This window comes from Poecilia mexicana, unplaced genomic scaffold (assembly GCF_051168715.1).
Source record: "Poecilia mexicana isolate PSO_F unplaced genomic scaffold, ASM5116871v1 scaffold_13, whole genome shotgun sequence".
NCBI classification, from domain to species: domain Eukaryota; kingdom Metazoa; phylum Chordata; class Actinopteri; order Cyprinodontiformes; family Poeciliidae; genus Poecilia; species Poecilia mexicana.
Window position 1 is genome coordinate 15,280,318 of NW_028263382.1, and position 18,290 is coordinate 15,298,607.

Sequence of the window (18,290 nt, forward strand, 5' to 3'; positions counted from 1 at the left end):
CTGTCTGAAAATGCAGTTGTTAGCATGTCATGACCGTCATACAGTCTTTAGTCAGAGGCATCTTTATATTAGCTGTAATACTGACTGCTATTGGAGATCCTTCCTGTCCACAGTATCACCATTCATAATGACACTTTGAAGATATTTGGATGATATGAGTGACAACATTTCGTTTCCCTTTGGGGTAAATAAAGTATTTTAAATTGAATGAAATTAACTGGTTTAGCCACAAGTCCTAATAATTTAAGCTTGCTAGAAATTTTGCAAGAATTATTGGGAAATTAGTATATAAACCTTTTCTCTTCTAGTATAATTTAATAGAATAGATCAGTTTAGAACAGATTGACAGATTAGAATCTTGTTACTAATGTTTATATATTTTCACAAACTAGCTCTTTTTTATGGTCCTCTAAATATGGAGAATAAACCAGGAGCAAAACGATCCTAAAGTTGTCTGGAATCTATTAATATAGTTCTGTAGCTTCATTGTAAAAAGTGAATTGTGGAAATATTTTTTGGTTAATTCAATAGATCTGATGTATAATTTCCATCCATTTTCAAATCAGAATCCTTAGAAATAGGTAAAGCGGCTAGTTCAATTGTTTTTACAATGTAACTATTCATCTAAATATGTTAAATTCTGAGAAATTTTACATATTTAATAGGATTTTTAAAAAATCCAAGTACTCTCTTCTGTAATATTGAAACAGTTGGGTATAAAACTGTAAATAATATTAAACCTGAAATTTATTTTTATCAAACTGCTACTTAAACCACCACATACTGGCATGACAGCCTCAGGGTGAAGAAGCCTGCTAGCAAGATTGTGTTAGTATTTAGTTGTGACTAAAGTAGCTAAAGCTGTATACAAACTTAAATTCTTGATACATGGCTAAACACTTTCTCAACAAAATGTCAAATGACAGTTTTAACCCGTACTAAGTTTAAATATCTATTTATTAAACAACATGATGTTAAACGTGTTCAAAAAGCATTTGCTACTAAAAAAGTAGCTCATGTTGTTGCATTCGCAGGCTAATAAGGTTTGTTAAAATCTCATTATTTTTAATGACTAATATTCAAACAGCTTGGTTATTTTCAGGAAACTCCTGGAAGGAAATATGTTGCTGATTGATTAATTCCTGCACATTAAAACTGTAGCATTAGTTTTAAAAAAAAATGCTACTACTTAACAGTGGAAAAAGGGTGAATGGTAAATAACTATTATTACAAATGCAGAATAACTAAAAAATTATATTAACGCTGCTTAAGCCTAAATTTACAAGGTCCCCATTTGTATTTCAGGCCAAAATTATTCTTAAAATCACAATTAATAGTTTCTTCTGCAAAATGTTGATGAAGTTAATGAGGACTTACTATGATGAATATATTCCATCAATGTTGTGGCTTTTCAGAATACACTTTCTGTTGGAGTTTTGGTTGATGATTAACAATATATGGATCCTCAAGTCTCTTAACTATCCCAGCATGAGTCCACTGCATTTAATTCACACATTAAGCTTTTATTTAGCAGAAGCCTTTCTGCCATGTTGATGAAGGAGCATCTCGTGAGGCTGAAGTCACAGATTACCAGCATGGTGCCCCATTTACAGCGCGTCTAATGGACTCTGCTGCTCGTCCATCCAAAGATGTATAGTATATTTGTTTTGTTCTCTAATTGTGTGTCTTTGTTCATGTGTGTTTGTGTGCCCGCGTGTGTTTGTGTACAAAAGCGCGTTCACCTTCCCCAAGGTCTGCGTAGTGCCGCTCCATCTGTGGCACTCAGGGGATTACAGCCAATCTGTCTGTCTGCTGCTCAAAGTGCTGACCGTCAGACCAGCAGCAGATTAACACAGTGCTGGGATTGGGATGGTGGGGGGGAGGGGAGGCGTGGGGGGGGAGGGGAGGCGTGGACTGGATGCTGAGGAGGAGGAGGAGGAGGAGAGAGATGTGTGTGTTGGGAGGTGGGCAGGGGGTAGGCTGAGAGGGCAACCCTAGATTAATACACACCTGGTGGAGTGTATGCATGTGTACATTGTACGTCTTAATGAATGTTGGGCGTGGGTGCGGGGGGACTTCACAGTGAAGAGGGACAGAAGGAGAGGGAGGACAGATGTACACGGAAGAGGATGGGGGTCAAAGCTGAGACACATCTTGGTTGCTGAAGTTGTTGTAGTTGCTGTATTTTTGCTTTTGAGGTGGAAATTAATAAAGAAGCAAAGTCCCAACTTAACTTAAAATCACAAACCAATGGTCGGACTTTGTTTTAGGGAGCAAAATTCCTGGTATTGGTAAATCTTCCAGATTAAGTCCCAGAACTTCACACTGCCACCAACTTTAACTCTGATTGTGAATTTTTTTTCTGTTCACAGGGTGAAAACCTTCCAAAAGGTTCTGCTGTTTTCCCCATCAGTCCACCAAATATTTTGTTTGGCAAATGTGAGACAGGTTTTTGGTCAGTTGTGCTTTTGGCCTTGAAGCTCTCCCAGCTATCCCATTATGGCTCTGTTTCTCTTTTTTATTGTTAAATAATGAACCGTGACCTTAATGGAGGCATGAGATCCCTCCGTTAAGATCAGATGTTGTTCTGAATTGGTTTGTGACCTCCTAGTCGAGCTATTGATTCACTCTTGGAGTAATTTCAAAGGCCAGCCACTCCTGGGAAGGTTTTCCACTGTTTTTATGTTTTCCTTACTTTCAGACACCAGCTCCACTGTGGTTTGTTGGTGTCTCAAAACCTTAGAAATTTCTTCTTTTTTTCCCCTACAATTCCCAGACTAATCGAGAAGTCAATGACTTTGTTTCTCTTCTGCCTGCTTCATGTCGTCAGACAGATTTTATTTCAAGGATTCAAGTATTTCTTAATTTTAGAGGTCTGACAAACATCAGGTTGAGTCCAGAAATTGTGTTTATTAATAATTTAACACTAGATAAACTGATTTTTGTGTTTATTTGCTTCACATACGACTGATCTGAAACACTGAAGTGTTACAAAAAGCAAAAACAGAAAGGGGTCAATTTTCTTTTTTTGGCTACACTGTATCTGGGTTATCAACATCAAAACACGATCAGGCTCACCTTCATCTGACGGTGGGTTGTGAGAGGAGCAGGTATAACTGGTGTGTCTGGTAGCGTGTGTGTGTGTGTGTGTGTGTGTGCGTGTGTGTGGTCATGGTTCTCTGAGTTCAAACTGGATAAATGTAGTGAGCTCAAAGAGGCATGGCGGGTAGGGGGGGACTGAAGGATTTGACCATGTGGGGGGGTCAGGAGTTGCTCCTATGGATTAACCATGCATGTTCAGCCATTAGAACAACCTGCAGGAAAACAGCAGGGATCAGAGCTGCCACACACACTTTAGCCAGAAGTGGAGCTCCTCGTTTTAGCTGAGGGAGAATGAAAGAGCTGGACCACAAGCTGAGAACTATCAGGTCAGCACAACTTCACACAGAAACATGTGAATAAGTTCATGACAGATGATAGGCTTTTGGTAGCCAGGATGGCGATTGCTTTCATCATTCTGTCAAGAAAATAATCACACAAATAATCAGGAGCAGACTTTCTTTGCAATTTGCCAGAGTCCCGTTAAATCGCCTTGCAAGAGTTTTCCTTCCTTCCACAAACTTTAATGCAGATTTCATGTGATTGTTCACCACAAAGCTGCATGTAATTGTTAGACAGGGAAAGATACACGTTTGCATTCTTTTTCACAAACCCCCCCCCCCCCAAAAAAAAACATCTACTTGTATTGTCTGAATCTATAGGCTAATCCAGCTTTTTCTGTAATTACGGCCGGAAATCTGCAGATTCAAGTTTTAGATTTTGACTAGACCCTTCTAACACATGAGCATGCTTTTGATTTCAAAGAATAACCAGCATCAGTCTTAACCTTCTTGCAACAAGCGTGAATCACAGCTCTTCTGTGTCTTCTTCGCTGAAAAAACACAAATAACCTTCACTTATGTGGCGCCCGCTCTGTCGCTGAACCGCCACTGTGTGTTTTTACAGGCCATGTGCTTCTCCAGTCACACAGCTAACAGATGAAAGCAGGGCGGAGAGAGCCATCAGACACATGTATGCTGGTTTGTTACAGCGCCCTCTGATGATCAGCTTAGGTATTACAGAAGATACAGTTAGGGAGTTGCAATGCTGATTATCTTTCTATCTATAATTTATCCATACCTCTGGCAGACTCAGAGTAAAAGCTGAAAAAAAAAATCCTTTTTAGGGTTTAAGGATGGCGAGCTTCTGACATCTGGCTGGGGCCACGAGAACCTGAAATTCACTCCATACTGTTCTGGTAGGAGACTGATGGTCTATGTTTCCCCCTCCATCTCACCATACCGACACACAATCCATGATTTATCTCTTCTCCGTTGAAAACAAACTGTGCTTGGACATTTTCCCCCTAAATGAGACTATGCTGACCAGTGGGGAAATTTAGGACTTTTGTTGGATAGTTGAAAATATTGTGCACATTCATATGGAAGATTTACTGTAGTACTGTGTATATATATTTTGTACTTATTTTTTGGGTTATATGTATGTTTTGTGTTTTGTGGGGTTCACTTTAATTTTTCTTCTTTAAAATACATGATATTGAAAGCAGCTACTCTTTTGTATTGTTTTTATTGATTACTGACGACATCTAGTCCTCTAGTACATTAAACTGTGCTACAAAAGGAGTATCAAATTTGATACATTTAAAAAAACAAGAGTTTATTCATGAGTTGTCAGTCAGACATCAAAACGATCATATTTAGTGCAAATAAATAAACTTCTTGTCTTTTTAAATGCATAAAATCCAATTGTTGCCTTTCAAAGTTGAAGTATCAGCTGTTCCTCTTGCAAACAAACATTATTGATTAATTTTGCAACAAATACTCCAGGGCCCTGGGAACCATGTTACAGTTCATAGTACAAAGAAAATATAATGAATGAGAAAATATAAATGAAACTTGTTGGCATTTACTACTAAATTGAAATGAGTCATTCTTTTAACAGGATAATGCTCTGAGACGCCTGACCAAAATCTATACAGGAACAAAAATCAGCCTCCTTTCATCACTACTTCTGTCCTCAGGCCTCAATCTTACTTTGAAAATCAAAACACAGTAGATTTCTTTATTCTCCAAAGAATAAACATTATGGAATTCAAAGCTGGATTTTTTGCACAGTTATCAGTGGAGTTCTAGATAAGAAACAGAGAAGAATAGAGGTAAGATCTATCTATCTATCTATCTATCTATCTATCTATCTATCTATCTATCTATCTATCTATCTATCTATCTATCTATCTATCTATCTATCTATCTATCTATCTATCTATCTATCTATCTATCTATCTATCTATCTATCTATCTATCTATCTATCTATCTATCTATCTATCTATCTATCTATCTATCTATCTATCTATCTATCTATCTATCTATCTATCTATCTATCTATCTATCTATCTATCTATCTATCTATCTATCTATCTATCTATCTATCTATCTATCTATCTGTCTGTCTGTCTGTCTGTCTGTCTGTCTGTCTGTCTCTATCCAGTGTGTGTTTGAGAGAGACTGTGCAGTATTATTAGTTTATTACCCCTACATAAAACAACATACATATTTTCACATTTTAAATAAGCATAAAATGTATTATTTACAATGCAGTATACCAGTGTAGAAAAGCAGATGTGCAATAAAAGCAGATGCAAGTAAAATAAACCATGCAAATTCCTGTGTTTATTAACACAGCTTTTTCTGTTAATGTTGTAAATGTTATGTATGTATTTGGCTTGAGAACATACATTCTACATTTGAAAAGTAAACAATGATATATATATATATATTTTTAGAACATGTCTAAAATAAAATTGCTTTTATAGACAAGCTGTAGGTATTTCTAAAGTATCAGGCAGCCTGTTGGTCACAAACAAACTTGTTGTTGATGTGCTTATAGCAGACAAACAGGGAGTTTGTCAGTGATGAAACAAACATGTTTTCTTATTGTTACCATTTGTGCGTACGTGTGTGTGTGTGTGTATGTCGACATCAGTGTGCGTCCAAATAACATTTTGTAACTTAATGGACCCCCTCTCTCCCTCCGCTCACCACCGTGCTCCCCCTCTCCCCTCAGCTTGTGATTGGTCTGGCGGCTCCAGTTTTGGAGATTAGGCCATGTTTCCCCACTTTTCGTCCCCATGTTCCAGTCTTTCTCTCTCTCTTTTTCTCTCTCTTTCTCTCTCTCTCTCTCTCTCTCTCTCTCTCTCTCTCTCTCCCTCCTCTTTTCTGTTTCCCTCTGCCTTTCTTGCTCGCGTCACATGATCCGTTACATCACGGGATTGAGGTCAGAGCTGGATTAGGGCGAGCTACGTGAGCAAGCGAGTGAGTGAGGTAGCGCTGGAATTACTGAAAGTGAAGGAGGAAGGATGGAGTTGGGAGGGCGGATGTTCAGATCATTCAGCGAGAGCAATGGCGGAACAGGACGGAGCTCAGCAAGGGGAGAGGATGATGAAGAAGATCTGAACGTGATGTGAGAAAATAAAATGAGAAATTAGAAGAAAGAAAAACGAATTCAGTTTCTGTATGACAGATAAGGAAACCAGCAGGGAACATACATGTGGTGGAATGAAAGGGTCAAAGGTCAATGGCTCAGACAGAGAGTCAGACCATGCTGTTAGTCTGTCAACAGTCCTGCAATGAGAAAAAAAACAAATTATACAACATGACCTATTAGATTAAAGTTTGTATTTGTTTTTGTAAACTATTTATTTCTCTTCTTACTTTGGAACATTTATGATGAGGATCGTTTATCTGATGATCATAACTAAAAGACAAGAAAAAAATGGCCATGTGTTGTTATTTCAACCCAGACTCATTAAAAGTGTTTGCAGGAAAAATTTGTAGAAAAAGTTGCAAAATGATGTTTGTCTTTTAATTGTAGTAACCATGTGCTCCTACATTTAAAAGGCAAATATTATCATTCACTGCAAATGTTATTAATTTCTATGCCCGACAGTGAGGACTGCCTATAAAAGTGAGCAAGAAAGAAAGAGCAAAATTAAAGGTTGCAGTAGAGTTATGATGTCACATATGGTGCCCAGAACCCAGGCATCAGTGCAAAATACAATGGAAAGAATCAAAATTTTTACTTTCACCTCCGCCGTAAGGTTCATGACGTAATGATTGTGGTGATGGAAGTCAGGAGAAATTAAGTCACTTGGAGACCTAGCAGACTGGCACTCCACCCAGGAACTTAAAAAGTACTCTGCGGCCATCCCCATCAGTGATTCTCTACTTGCAACAAAAATAATAATTCAAGACTGAAAAAGTTCTGGAAACATTCAGAGCGACATGACATTTTATAACACAATAAAGTAACTATGTTACCTCTGTTTTTTTTTTCAAAGTCAAAATATCAAAGCGAAGAAATTCAAACAGAAGCTACTGATTAATTTAAATAACAGCAAACTATTTTACCTCAAGTTCAATGTTTTGACTATACACATGCAGCAGCTGCAAAGTTAATCAGCTTTATGCTTTATATTTATATATTTGTGTAATGCTTTGTTTTTCCAATCTAACTTGAATGCCCATTTTTATTTTTTTTTTGTTTAAAGGATGAAAAATGTCACAATGTCGTCTTTAAAATGACAACAGTGCTTAGTGTTGTCCTCCTGCAAACAGGACCTAACCTGACCTGAACTGGCACGGCAGAGATCAGGGTGAAGAAGTGAAAGCAAGGCAACAGATTAAACTAGATCACCTTGACATGAACTTTAACTCAGTGTTTGGTCCAATCAGAATCAGAATCAGGGGGAAGTACTTCGGCTGCAGCTGCACCCATTATACAAGCAGAAAAAAGAAGACAATATAAAAATAGAAAAACCAACCACAGCATAAATTATATATATATATATATATAAAAAATAATAATTTGTGTATTTAAATATTCAGAAATTATTTCAAAACAAATAAATAATAAAAATTTGTGCAGATACCCCATAAAGGATGTTGAACAGGGAGGAATTGTAGAGTACTACAGAAGTATGAACGCTCTGTAGTACATTTTGGAGGAATCAGTTTTCAAATAAAAGTAGTTATGTCAGGAATCCAGCACCATTTTGCTTTTACTAAAATATTATCTACAGAAAGAATGAAAACAAAAAGACTTTGACACAAGGAAGCATCTCATTTTTCTTTTCCTGCTCATTTTTGCAAGACTTTATCTGTGCTGGATAACCCCTCCGCCCCCTTTTGTTTTTTCATATTTGTGAGGTTAAAGTTTAATTTACATACGATACTTTATGTCCCATGATGCACTTGGGCTGCGGGAGCATCTGTCACTGGGGAGTGGACATTAGAACCAATTTGTCATTTGCTTTAATCCCGCCGATGAACAGAGACATGTCAAGAGAGACACAGACGTACAAGTTGAGAGATGATGAGGAGAGAGTGACGGCAAGGATGAAGAGGAAGAGCACACGTAGAAGGAGGAGGAAGAGGGAGACAGTAATCCTGTCTAATTCACTTAGTGTTGCGCTGAGGGAGCAGGACACTAAGAGGATTTGGGACATTTTCCAAATTAGATCAGCAAGAACGACAAACTGCAAGGAGAGCTGGAACAGAGGAACTCTGGGGCAAACTGGGAGAGGTGGGACCGCATGAGGGCAACCAGCAGGACAGAAGGACCGAGGGAAACAAAACAAAAAAAACGAGGTTTTAATAGTTTGAATCGTTCCTCAGGAACTCCCAGACATCAAAACCTCACCTGTCTGCTGAAGAATCTGAATGCAATCTGTGTTCAATACTCTTAACTGTGCCAAACACCAACTACTCCCATAATCCCGACAACTGTTTCAGTCAAACATATTAATCTGCGGCTCTGAATGCTGACTTTTACTATTAGAGATATTAGCTAGGTGTTAAGTTGTAATCTGCAGTAAAGCCCTAAGCAGAAGTGTATACTGAGGTTGACAGTGCTGGTTGATCCATTCATAGTGTAATACTGATCCTGTTACCACTACCAGCTGCAAATCACTCAAACCCTACTTACGCCGCAGGGCTATGTGATTCAGCTGCCACACAAATCGTATTTAATGATTAATGCAGTCTATCACACTCGTTCAGCATGGCGCTAATTTATCTCCTGATGAAACTTATTAAGCATCTCTGACACATAAATAAAAGTGAAACTATGTAGTGGCTACGTGGTTTGAATTAAGTAAGGAAATGGTGCGCTACACTTCCTGAAGCCTGAAGAAAAGAATGTCAAAAAATACAAATAGCATTTCAGATAATGTTAATACATAATCATTTGTTATGTTCAGTGCTTTCCTTAAATTTGAGCTAGACTTAAAGTGTTTCAGTAAAGGTAAGTTGGCAAAACTACGACCTTTGGGACTATTTATGGATCACGGTGGAGCTGAAGATGCCATCTTGAACCTACTTCAACAAATTTACTGTCATCTGGACAAAGAAAGCAGCACTGTGAGTGTCATTTTCTTTTATTCTCCCAGTGTATTTAACACAATTCAGCCTGATTTGCTTCGTCAGAAACTCCAGAAGCCACATGTGGAGGCCTCAACAATCACCTGGATCAATGACTACCTGACAAACAAGCCGCAGTTTGACTGTGTGTCTAACCAGGTGGTTATTAGCACAGGAGCACCACAAGGAACTGTATTCTCACCAATTCTTTTCACTCTGTACACTTCAGACTCTGACATATCAAAATGATAAGACAGAAAATAACATAACAGCAGCTTTTAGTTTTGAACTTGAGATTTTGTTGAACTACAGAAGTAAGATTTTTCAGCAATCTGATTCTTCTCCTCTGGAAGCACTACACAGTTTTTCCCATTCTCTTCTGTGATGGAAGGTCCCAAATCTTCCATTTTTGATATGGCTTCCTGTTAGAATGTGTTAGTATTCAGTCGGATCTGAATCTGGCTATTTAACTGGAGCGCACAGAAATAAAAATTCAATTTAGTTTATTTATATAGTGCCAATTCACAACAAATGTTGTCTCGAGGCACAATTTAAAAAAAAAAATCATTTGAATTCAATCATATGTGCATTCCAGTTGATCTGGCCAAATAAATCAGTAAGCTCAATTCATTATTAAATAAATTAGATAAAATTTCAAATTGAATACATATTTAACTAGATTCTGACTGAATATCAATTGTACCTGCTGTACTAACTTGCTGTTTCTTGTTCACCTACTTTACAAAATAAACTGGATTGAATAAATTAATGCTGAAGATTATTTGTCCCCAATTCTGATCTAAATGTTTCAGACCATCAAACAAATATTTAGTTAATATAACCTGTGTAAAAGCAAAACATAGTTTTCGAATAATGACTGTATTTATTAAATAAAAACAGCTATTCCAAACAAATTTATTTAATATTTAATACCTTCCCAAATCCACAAACAAGAGGGAGACCGAAAAGAACAAAAAGGCTTTAAAAAAAATCTAACTAAAACTACAAAACATTTCAAAAACAGAATACACAGGATGTTTTTTTTTCTTCTCTTCATCTTAAAAAAAACTGCATCATGTGATTCTATATTTTACTGACTTTCATCATTTTGCACATGCGCATCAGGCATGTGTGTAAGAATCTGCATTTCTAAACGTTTATATGATGTGCTTGACGTTTGAGAGGCTGCACTTGTGTGTTTGTGTCTGACTGCGTGTTTGGTTGTGTGTGCGCTTTGGTGGCGTTGGGATTAGGAATCGATTAAGAGGAAATTGGACTGCAGGCTGGGAGAATGGGAGGTAGGGGGGGCAAAGACAGGAAGGGGTGGAGGGAAGGCCAGGCAGCTCAGGCAGCTGCAGCAGCAGCAGCCTGTGGCATGATTACACTGCGCCTCCAGAGCAGGCCAGCCACCAGCTTGTTTGTCGGGGATTAGAGAGAGGAAAGAAATGAATCATATTTCTAAGTCCTGACTCCGTGTCTCTGCGCTTTACAGTCCATATGCTGCTGCTGCTGCTGCTGCTGGGGATTACAGGAGGACACTGTCTTCGTCTGTCTGTCCATCCATTCATCTATTAATTTGTCCATCCATCCGTCCGTCCGTCCGTCCATTTATGGAAGGATGCTGAGCTCAGCTTTATGCCATCAGGCTGAATGATGTCTAAAGGTCCATTGTAAGCCATTATAAACAGCTGTTTGTGTCCCACAATTAAGCGACGATTAAGCCTATGTTTGCAGTTTAGTTTAATTTTGTTACACCGTGTCACCTTGTGTGGTCCATAAAATCACTTTTTAGAGACCTCCTGTATCCTCTAAGGAGTCTGCAATGTTCTTAAAGCGGTGGTGACCAAGTACGTGCCAGAATCCCAAAGTTGAAAATCACATTGCTATTCCAACGTAAAACACAAAAGAATTTTGTTGTGAATTGTTTCAGCAATAAAATAATCAAGCGATATTTCAATGAAACAAAGTGGCATTTTTTTGTATTAATAAAAGGCAGACAGTTTCCTAAGTCTTTGGGTAGATTTTCTTCAGTTTATTTGCTCTAAATTCCCAGAACCAAAACTGAGAACTTTCTTAAAATGATCCTTCTTCTATTAACCAAATTTAATCGACTTTAATTGTGCTCAAGTTTTGTTTTATTTTTGTTTTTGTTTTTTTTAAAGTTGGTGGATCTTTACAGTCATGCTTACTATAAAGTTAAATTAAAACATTTCTATTTAAAGAAAAATATTTCCTTTAGAGAAGAATTAAATTTGTCACGGAAATTCTCATGCTAAAAAAAATTATACAAGTGATCACTGAAGGGCCAAAGTTGTACCTTTCATTAATTACAATCGGAGGGCCACAAAAAATTGTTCCAAAGGCCACAAATGGCCCCCTGGCCTCACTTTGGTCACCATTGTCTCAAAGATTAATTCCATGCAAGTCACACTTGGAAAGCTAGTGTGGGCATGTAAAAAATATATGTAAGTGCAAATGTATATATGTAATAAAGTACCTATTAATTAAACTGTGCTTTTATCTTTAATCCATAAGTATTTATTACTGAAACATGAGCATACAAAGCATTTCAAGCAGAAAAGAGAGCTATAGTTCAATATTTAGTTGTTATATATATATATATATATATATATATATATATATATATATATATATATATATATATATATATATATATATATATACATGTAAAGAGAGTTAGAAAGTGTGTGTTGTGGATTTAGTTATACTCTGATATGAAAGCGCCAAATATTGAAAGAGGGTGTTCACTTTACAGTGACTGTAACCATGAACAACACAAAGCAGCTATACTGAATCCCTCCCCCCCCAGCCATTTTAATTAAAGTAATATGTTAATTAACTTACTCTATGTATGTTTTTTTTTTTTTTGATCAGGGAATAACATTATAACATAATGTAAATCTAAAAAAAAAAGTTGATTTTGGATAATATCTCCCCTTTAATAATGTGACAAGCTCAGTTTATTGTTCTACCTTTTCACATTCACTCAGACACAGAGGTCAGAGGTGAACCTTTCAACGTTATTGTAATACAGCTTAAATACGTTCCTCTGCTAAGAGCATTGTGTTGCGATACAAGACCCGCTGCACTGGTGCAAGATATCATCTGAACACGCATGAGCTAATAGCACGCTTAAAACTGTCCATGCAGTCCACTTCTCATAACCCCAGTGGAGGTGACCCCCCCGACCTTTCAGTGGCATGAAAACACAGCCAGAAATCCAAAGTAATCTGCCCGTCCCTCGAACTTTAGTTTGGGCCCGGCAGAGTGATGGGACTCGGTTTAATGGCCACTTCTAATCTTTATTCTGCCCTCTTTCCTCCCATTTCTGCCTTATACCCGTTGAAATTCTTCTATGGATTAAAAAAGCTGCTCTCACCGTGCCACAACAAATATCAGACAAATCACAAGAAAATGCTGCCTTGTACAATCCCTTACAAAAGTATATTCATCATGTGTATGACACAACTTCAATGCCAATCAGTTAGAGAAGAACTGAACCTGAACCAAGACCCTTAGACTCTTTTCTTTTCCAAACTCTCACTTTTACACTAATGAAAGTAGTTCTAATTATTGAATTAATTGGTATAAGATCTTAGTAACGGATGAACTTCTTTAATCTCATGAGAGAGCAGTAAACCTCTGATAAAAGTATTTTTATATGACAGTTTTGCAAGAACTAATAGGTTCAAAATTTGTCCTCTAGATGTTTAATCTTGATAGAGACAAACTCCAAAATATCTAGTTCTATAAATCACAACTTCTTAATTATGCACAGTTTTTGTTGGTCTACTGGAAAAATGGTGCTTCGTCTAGTGATTCAGAGACAACAGTGAACCCAGAGCTTTAATTAAGTCATTTAATGTCTCATCTGAAACATCAGCACTATCTAGGTAATGGTGAAAACGCTCAAACACAGGAGACAAATGCAAGGTACAAAATAATCCATGGCAGAAAAATATAGGCAGAGAAGACTACAATGCAAAAGAACAGAATACAGAAAATGATCAAGAAGCGTGAATAACATTGTGTGTCATCAGTGCTACTTTTATTGGATGAACCCCTGAGTTTGAAAAGAGAAAAAAGAAGTATAAACAAGAGAAACATGAACAGTAAAAAGTTGGCATTTTTCTAGAGTTTAAGGATGACGAAGAGAAGAGAGAGACAGAGCCTGCTGAGTGACACCAGACGAGATTGCATTTTCAAGTTTTAATATTTACAAAACAGCAACAGAAAAATACCTTTATTAGCAACATCCATGTCGGCTGAAGACGTAGTAGCGATGATGATAGTATTAATACTGATAATACTGAACAAATTACCATTTTTTTGTTGTTTTTTTTTTTCTTTTTTTTTACTTCAACAAGTTCACAATTTTTTTTTTTAAAGAAACAGTATTGTTAAAGTCTAATACAAAGAAATAATCAAACAAACAAAACAAAAACAAACAAAAAAATTGAACACACACAAAAAAGTGGTGTCACTTCTTTACAAGTCGGAGTGGAGCGAGGCACCGGACGCTCTGTGCAAAAGGGACAGGCTGCCCCTTCCTTTTCTCTGGTGCGGTTTCCTCTCCGGTCAAGCAGTCCACCAGAGCAGCAAATTCAAGAACTGCTTCTCTCAGGCAGCTGACGTGAGGGGAGTGGGCACCACAGTGTGGCTGCTGCTGCCCACCCAGCGTGGAAGTGATCCTATTGAACAAACAATGTCCAGGTTTGTACTGCGGTCTCTGGAGGGGCCAACTCTTCCCAAAAGGCTGATTGGAAACATTTATGTCCCCTCTTGTTTCTGGACTAGTGGCTATCCTGTTAGCCGTCGTAACTATGACAACCCCTCAGCTCTTTTCCTGACCAAGTCACAGTTCTTAGATTGTTAATCAGGCGGATAAATTAAAAGTTAAATGGAGGAACAGATTTTGATAGGTTAAAAAAAGAAAGTCTAGATCTGCTTCAGGTTTGTTTCCATTAGAGGTGCTGATTTCAGATTACATCAACAACCAGTTGAACTGATTGCTTCTTTTTTTTAAATTATGTTATTATTATTATTATTAATCAACGCCTGTTTTTAACACTCTGGTGTAACTAATTAGATTTTATTGTAGCTATACAACATAAGTCTTGTGTTCCTTACACGTGGCCTCAGTTGAAGGCTGACATTTATGTTTCTTAAAAGCAAACATAGAAACCCAATAGTCCAAGAAAGAAAAAAAAAAACTCAAGCATTAACAGATCAACTTCCACACTTCTTTTATTCTCCTTTCTGTAACATTTAGCTGATTGGTCCCTCAGCTGTCGTCACTAATGTCTCTGTGTCCCCAGCTTTCTGTCTTCTACTAAAACACCAACAGTAATATGGGGGTTATTCACACTACTTCATTTTTTTGTTTGTTTGATTCCCCACCTCTTTTTATCCTCCCCCTTTCCCCCAGCTGCTTGAACCCGCTGTTATTTACAAGACCTGGAACTTCCAGGAATTCTGGTCTTTGTAGTCCAGACAGTCAGCGGCATTGAAATTGAGCTTCCAGGCAGCTTGGTCTTTGTAGTCTAGACAGTCGACGGCTCCGAAGCCCAGCGAGGCGGCTGTGTAGCCCTGCGAGGACAGCGAGGCGGGGGACTGGCTGAGGGGCCCTCCCATCGAGGAGGCCGTGATGGGGCTCAGGGCCCCTCCGGTGCCCGACAGCTGCGGGTGCATGGGGGACAGGTAGGAGCTGCAGTCCAGGCCGGTGAAGTAAGAGGAGGAGCCGGCGTAGCTCTGGCTGTAGGCCGGGGCCTGGGTGTAGGTCATGGGGTAGGTGGTGGTGCGCTGCATGCAGGGGGTGGTGGAGGATGACAGCGGGTCCGGCAGCGGGGAGATGGAGGCCGGGCTCCAGATGGAGACGGTGGCACTGGCGGAGCTGGAGCTGGGGGTGATGGCTGTGCCTGGAGGAGGGGGCGGAGGGCTGTAGGGTCCATTGGTTGGGTTGGCACTGGCCTCCGTGGGCGCCTCTCTGGCCGGCGAAGCTTTCTTCTTAGGAGGCCTGGGTTTGGATTGGCCGGTGCTCTGCTGCTGCTGCTGGCGGCATTTGGCACGGCGGTTTTTAAACCAGACCTGCAGAGCACCAAAGTGAATCAGAGTGATCAATAAATAAATAAATAAATGGAGAGGATTCACAAAAATGTGAGAAACGTTTCCACATGTTGGCCTAAATTGTCCAGTGACGATACCTGAACTCTAGACTCAGGCAGGTTGATCTTGAGAGCCACCTCCTCCCTCATGAAGATGTCTGGGTATCGCGTTTTGGCAAACAGAGCCTCCAGGATGTCCAGCTGTGCACGCGTAAAGGTGGTGCGTTCTCGACGCTGCTTTCGTGGCGTACCTAGAAAAAAAAAGACTATTATTATTATTATCATTATTATTATTATTATTATTATTATTATTATTATTATTATTATTATTGTTGTTGTTGTTGTTGTTGTTGTTGTTGTTTTTGGTTTAGTTATTTTACTTTAATTTTGTAGAAAAGATGCGCAACATATTTTGTAAGTCACAAAATATGTTATATTTGATCGTTTTATAACACTACGAAACATAACATAATATGTCATATATACCTGGGGAAAAACCGTTTCAATGAAATCGTCATGAATCCAGTGCAAGTAAAAATCGATTCAGCTGTTTTTTCTTTTCATTATTATTATTATTATTATTATTATTATTATTATTATTATTATTATTATTATTATTATTATTTGTGGGGGGGTTTCTGGTTTTCGCGTTTAATGAAATTTCATTTAATTGTCCAGAATACTTTAATAGTTTAGTTTAAGAGGGAGTTGATTTTTTTATTACTATTATTCTAATTTCTCTGTTCTTCATTATTTCGATTTTTTTTTCCTACTGACTCTTCACGAGAGAAATGTTTCGATAATTATTTATATTATTCTTGCTATTATTGTATTTTTTTTATCTTCTCGAAAAAAAGGTCGTTTGAAAAATGGCCCCCTTTACACACCTATAGTCCAAATTGCTCTATTTTCTTCTTTCTGATTTTTGTTGGAAAGCTTCTCCAATCGGCGCCGGATATCCCTGTTTTATTTGAATTATTGTGTGGAGATGACAGATGTTCGCAGCGCATCGAAAAACAATAAGCGCGTTAACCCACTGAGTTAAAAAAAAATGTGGATAACTAAAAACACACAATGAGAGTGTTTTCAGAAAGTAGGTTAGATGATTAGCGCAGCAGATTGGAGTTTGTTTTAATTCGGTGTGAGAACAGGCTGCATTGTCATTCACACACAGTTTCATTGTTTTGTTTTTCTTTTTTGACTCTGTAATCCTCTGAACTGACAGATCAAGTGAGCACATGTTCCTGATGCCGGAGGAATCAGGCACATTAAACGGAGTGTGAAAACTGAAGAAAAGATTTACGCACAATTGATTTGCAAGTTCATTTTCACAGGCTTGCACGTGTGTATCAACTGAGAGAGTAAATTAGAGGGATGAAATAGACAACAGGAAAACATCCAATTAATAGAAAAGAGAGAGAGAGAAAAAAAAACTTTTTACTTACTGGGGTATCCCACGGCTGCGGTGTGTAGCAGATCCATGCCCGGGCTGGACAGCGTTAACCCGTTCACGGCGTAATGGGGCTGCTTAATGTAGGACATCATGCCTCCTGCCGGCTTTAAAACACTCCCTCACTCCCTCACTCTCTCTCCTTCTCTTGGGCCGGGGGCCGGCTCTCTGAACTATTCTCCAGGGGGTGTCTCTCTCTCTCTTTCTCTCTCTCTCTTTCTCTCTCTCTGTCTTTCTCTCTCTCTCCTTTTCTCTCTATCCTGTTTTCCTCCCTCTCTGTTTTTCTTCTGTTTTTCAGATGTATTTTTTTTTTTTTTTACTATTTTCTGCCCTTGCCTTTTGCGTTCCTAACTTTCTGCAGCAGTGCACCTGTTCTCACCTGATGCGTAAAAGCGCAGCGGACCGGAATCGCTCTCTGACCCTTTAGCTCTGATTTTTTTAAAAATGACAACGAAAAAAAAAACACATACAAACAAACAAACAACAACAAAAAACTGTTTAAATCAACAAATGACCAAATTGTCTGAAATAAACCCGGGCGCCTATTTTTCTCCCTAAAACTTCGTGAGTAAAGGCAGTGCGCATCAGGAAAAGAAGTTGCTCTGAAAATGTTTGCCTGTCTCTCCGCGGTGCTGATCAGAGGCCCGACGCGGTTCCCGGTCCCTGACAGGAGTAGGAGGATGCGCTGCAGGGTGGATAAGTGAGGCGAGCAAGAAGAGACTGGCTAATTAGAAGAAACTTCTTAACCAAGTAGACGCACAGAGCCCTCCCCCCTTCTCTCTCTCTCTCTCTCTCTCTCTCTCTCTCTCTCTCTCTCTCTCTCTCTCTCTCTCTTACGCAAACTCATTCGCTCACGTTGCGGGTTCAGTTTGGTTATTCTTTGTTTTACTTTATGAATTGTTGCGCATCCTTTCTCGTTGTAAGCTATCTTTATTTGACATATTATATTTACATTTAAAATAAAACAATATTTTAATCCACACACATACACACACACACGCACACACTTGTTGATATGCTCAACAGTTTACACAAAAAACAAACGGAAAATAGTGAACAGTTAAAACCAAATAATGACATTTGAAAGAATAAAGTTTGAAGAAAGCTTGCGTATCTATCTGAGCTGTTGTTGTTTTATGTTTGTTTGTTTTAAATAACGGCCATTTTTAAATTAACCTCCCGAAATAATTGGGCAACCACTGCCAGAGAGCCAGGGTAGAGTTATCAAGAGGCGGAGA

General features: G+C 38.4%; 1 protein-coding gene across 1 annotated transcript; it reads right to left on the reverse strand.

Annotated features, from left to right (window-relative positions):
• Positions 1-13,945: 13,945 nt before the first annotated feature.
• LOC106914190 (homeobox protein otx5-like) lies at positions 13,946-17,835 on the reverse strand. Its single transcript, XM_014980818.2, has 3 exons — positions 17,048-17,835; positions 15,702-15,853; positions 13,946-15,585 (listed from the first exon to the last, which is right to left on the reverse strand). Exons 1-3 carry the CDS (start codon positions 17,145-17,147, stop codon positions 14,947-14,949), a joined length of 891 nt encoding a protein of 296 aa, XP_014836304.1. The 5' UTR covers positions 17,148-17,835; the 3' UTR covers positions 13,946-14,946.
• Positions 17,836-18,290: the final 455 nt, after the last annotated feature.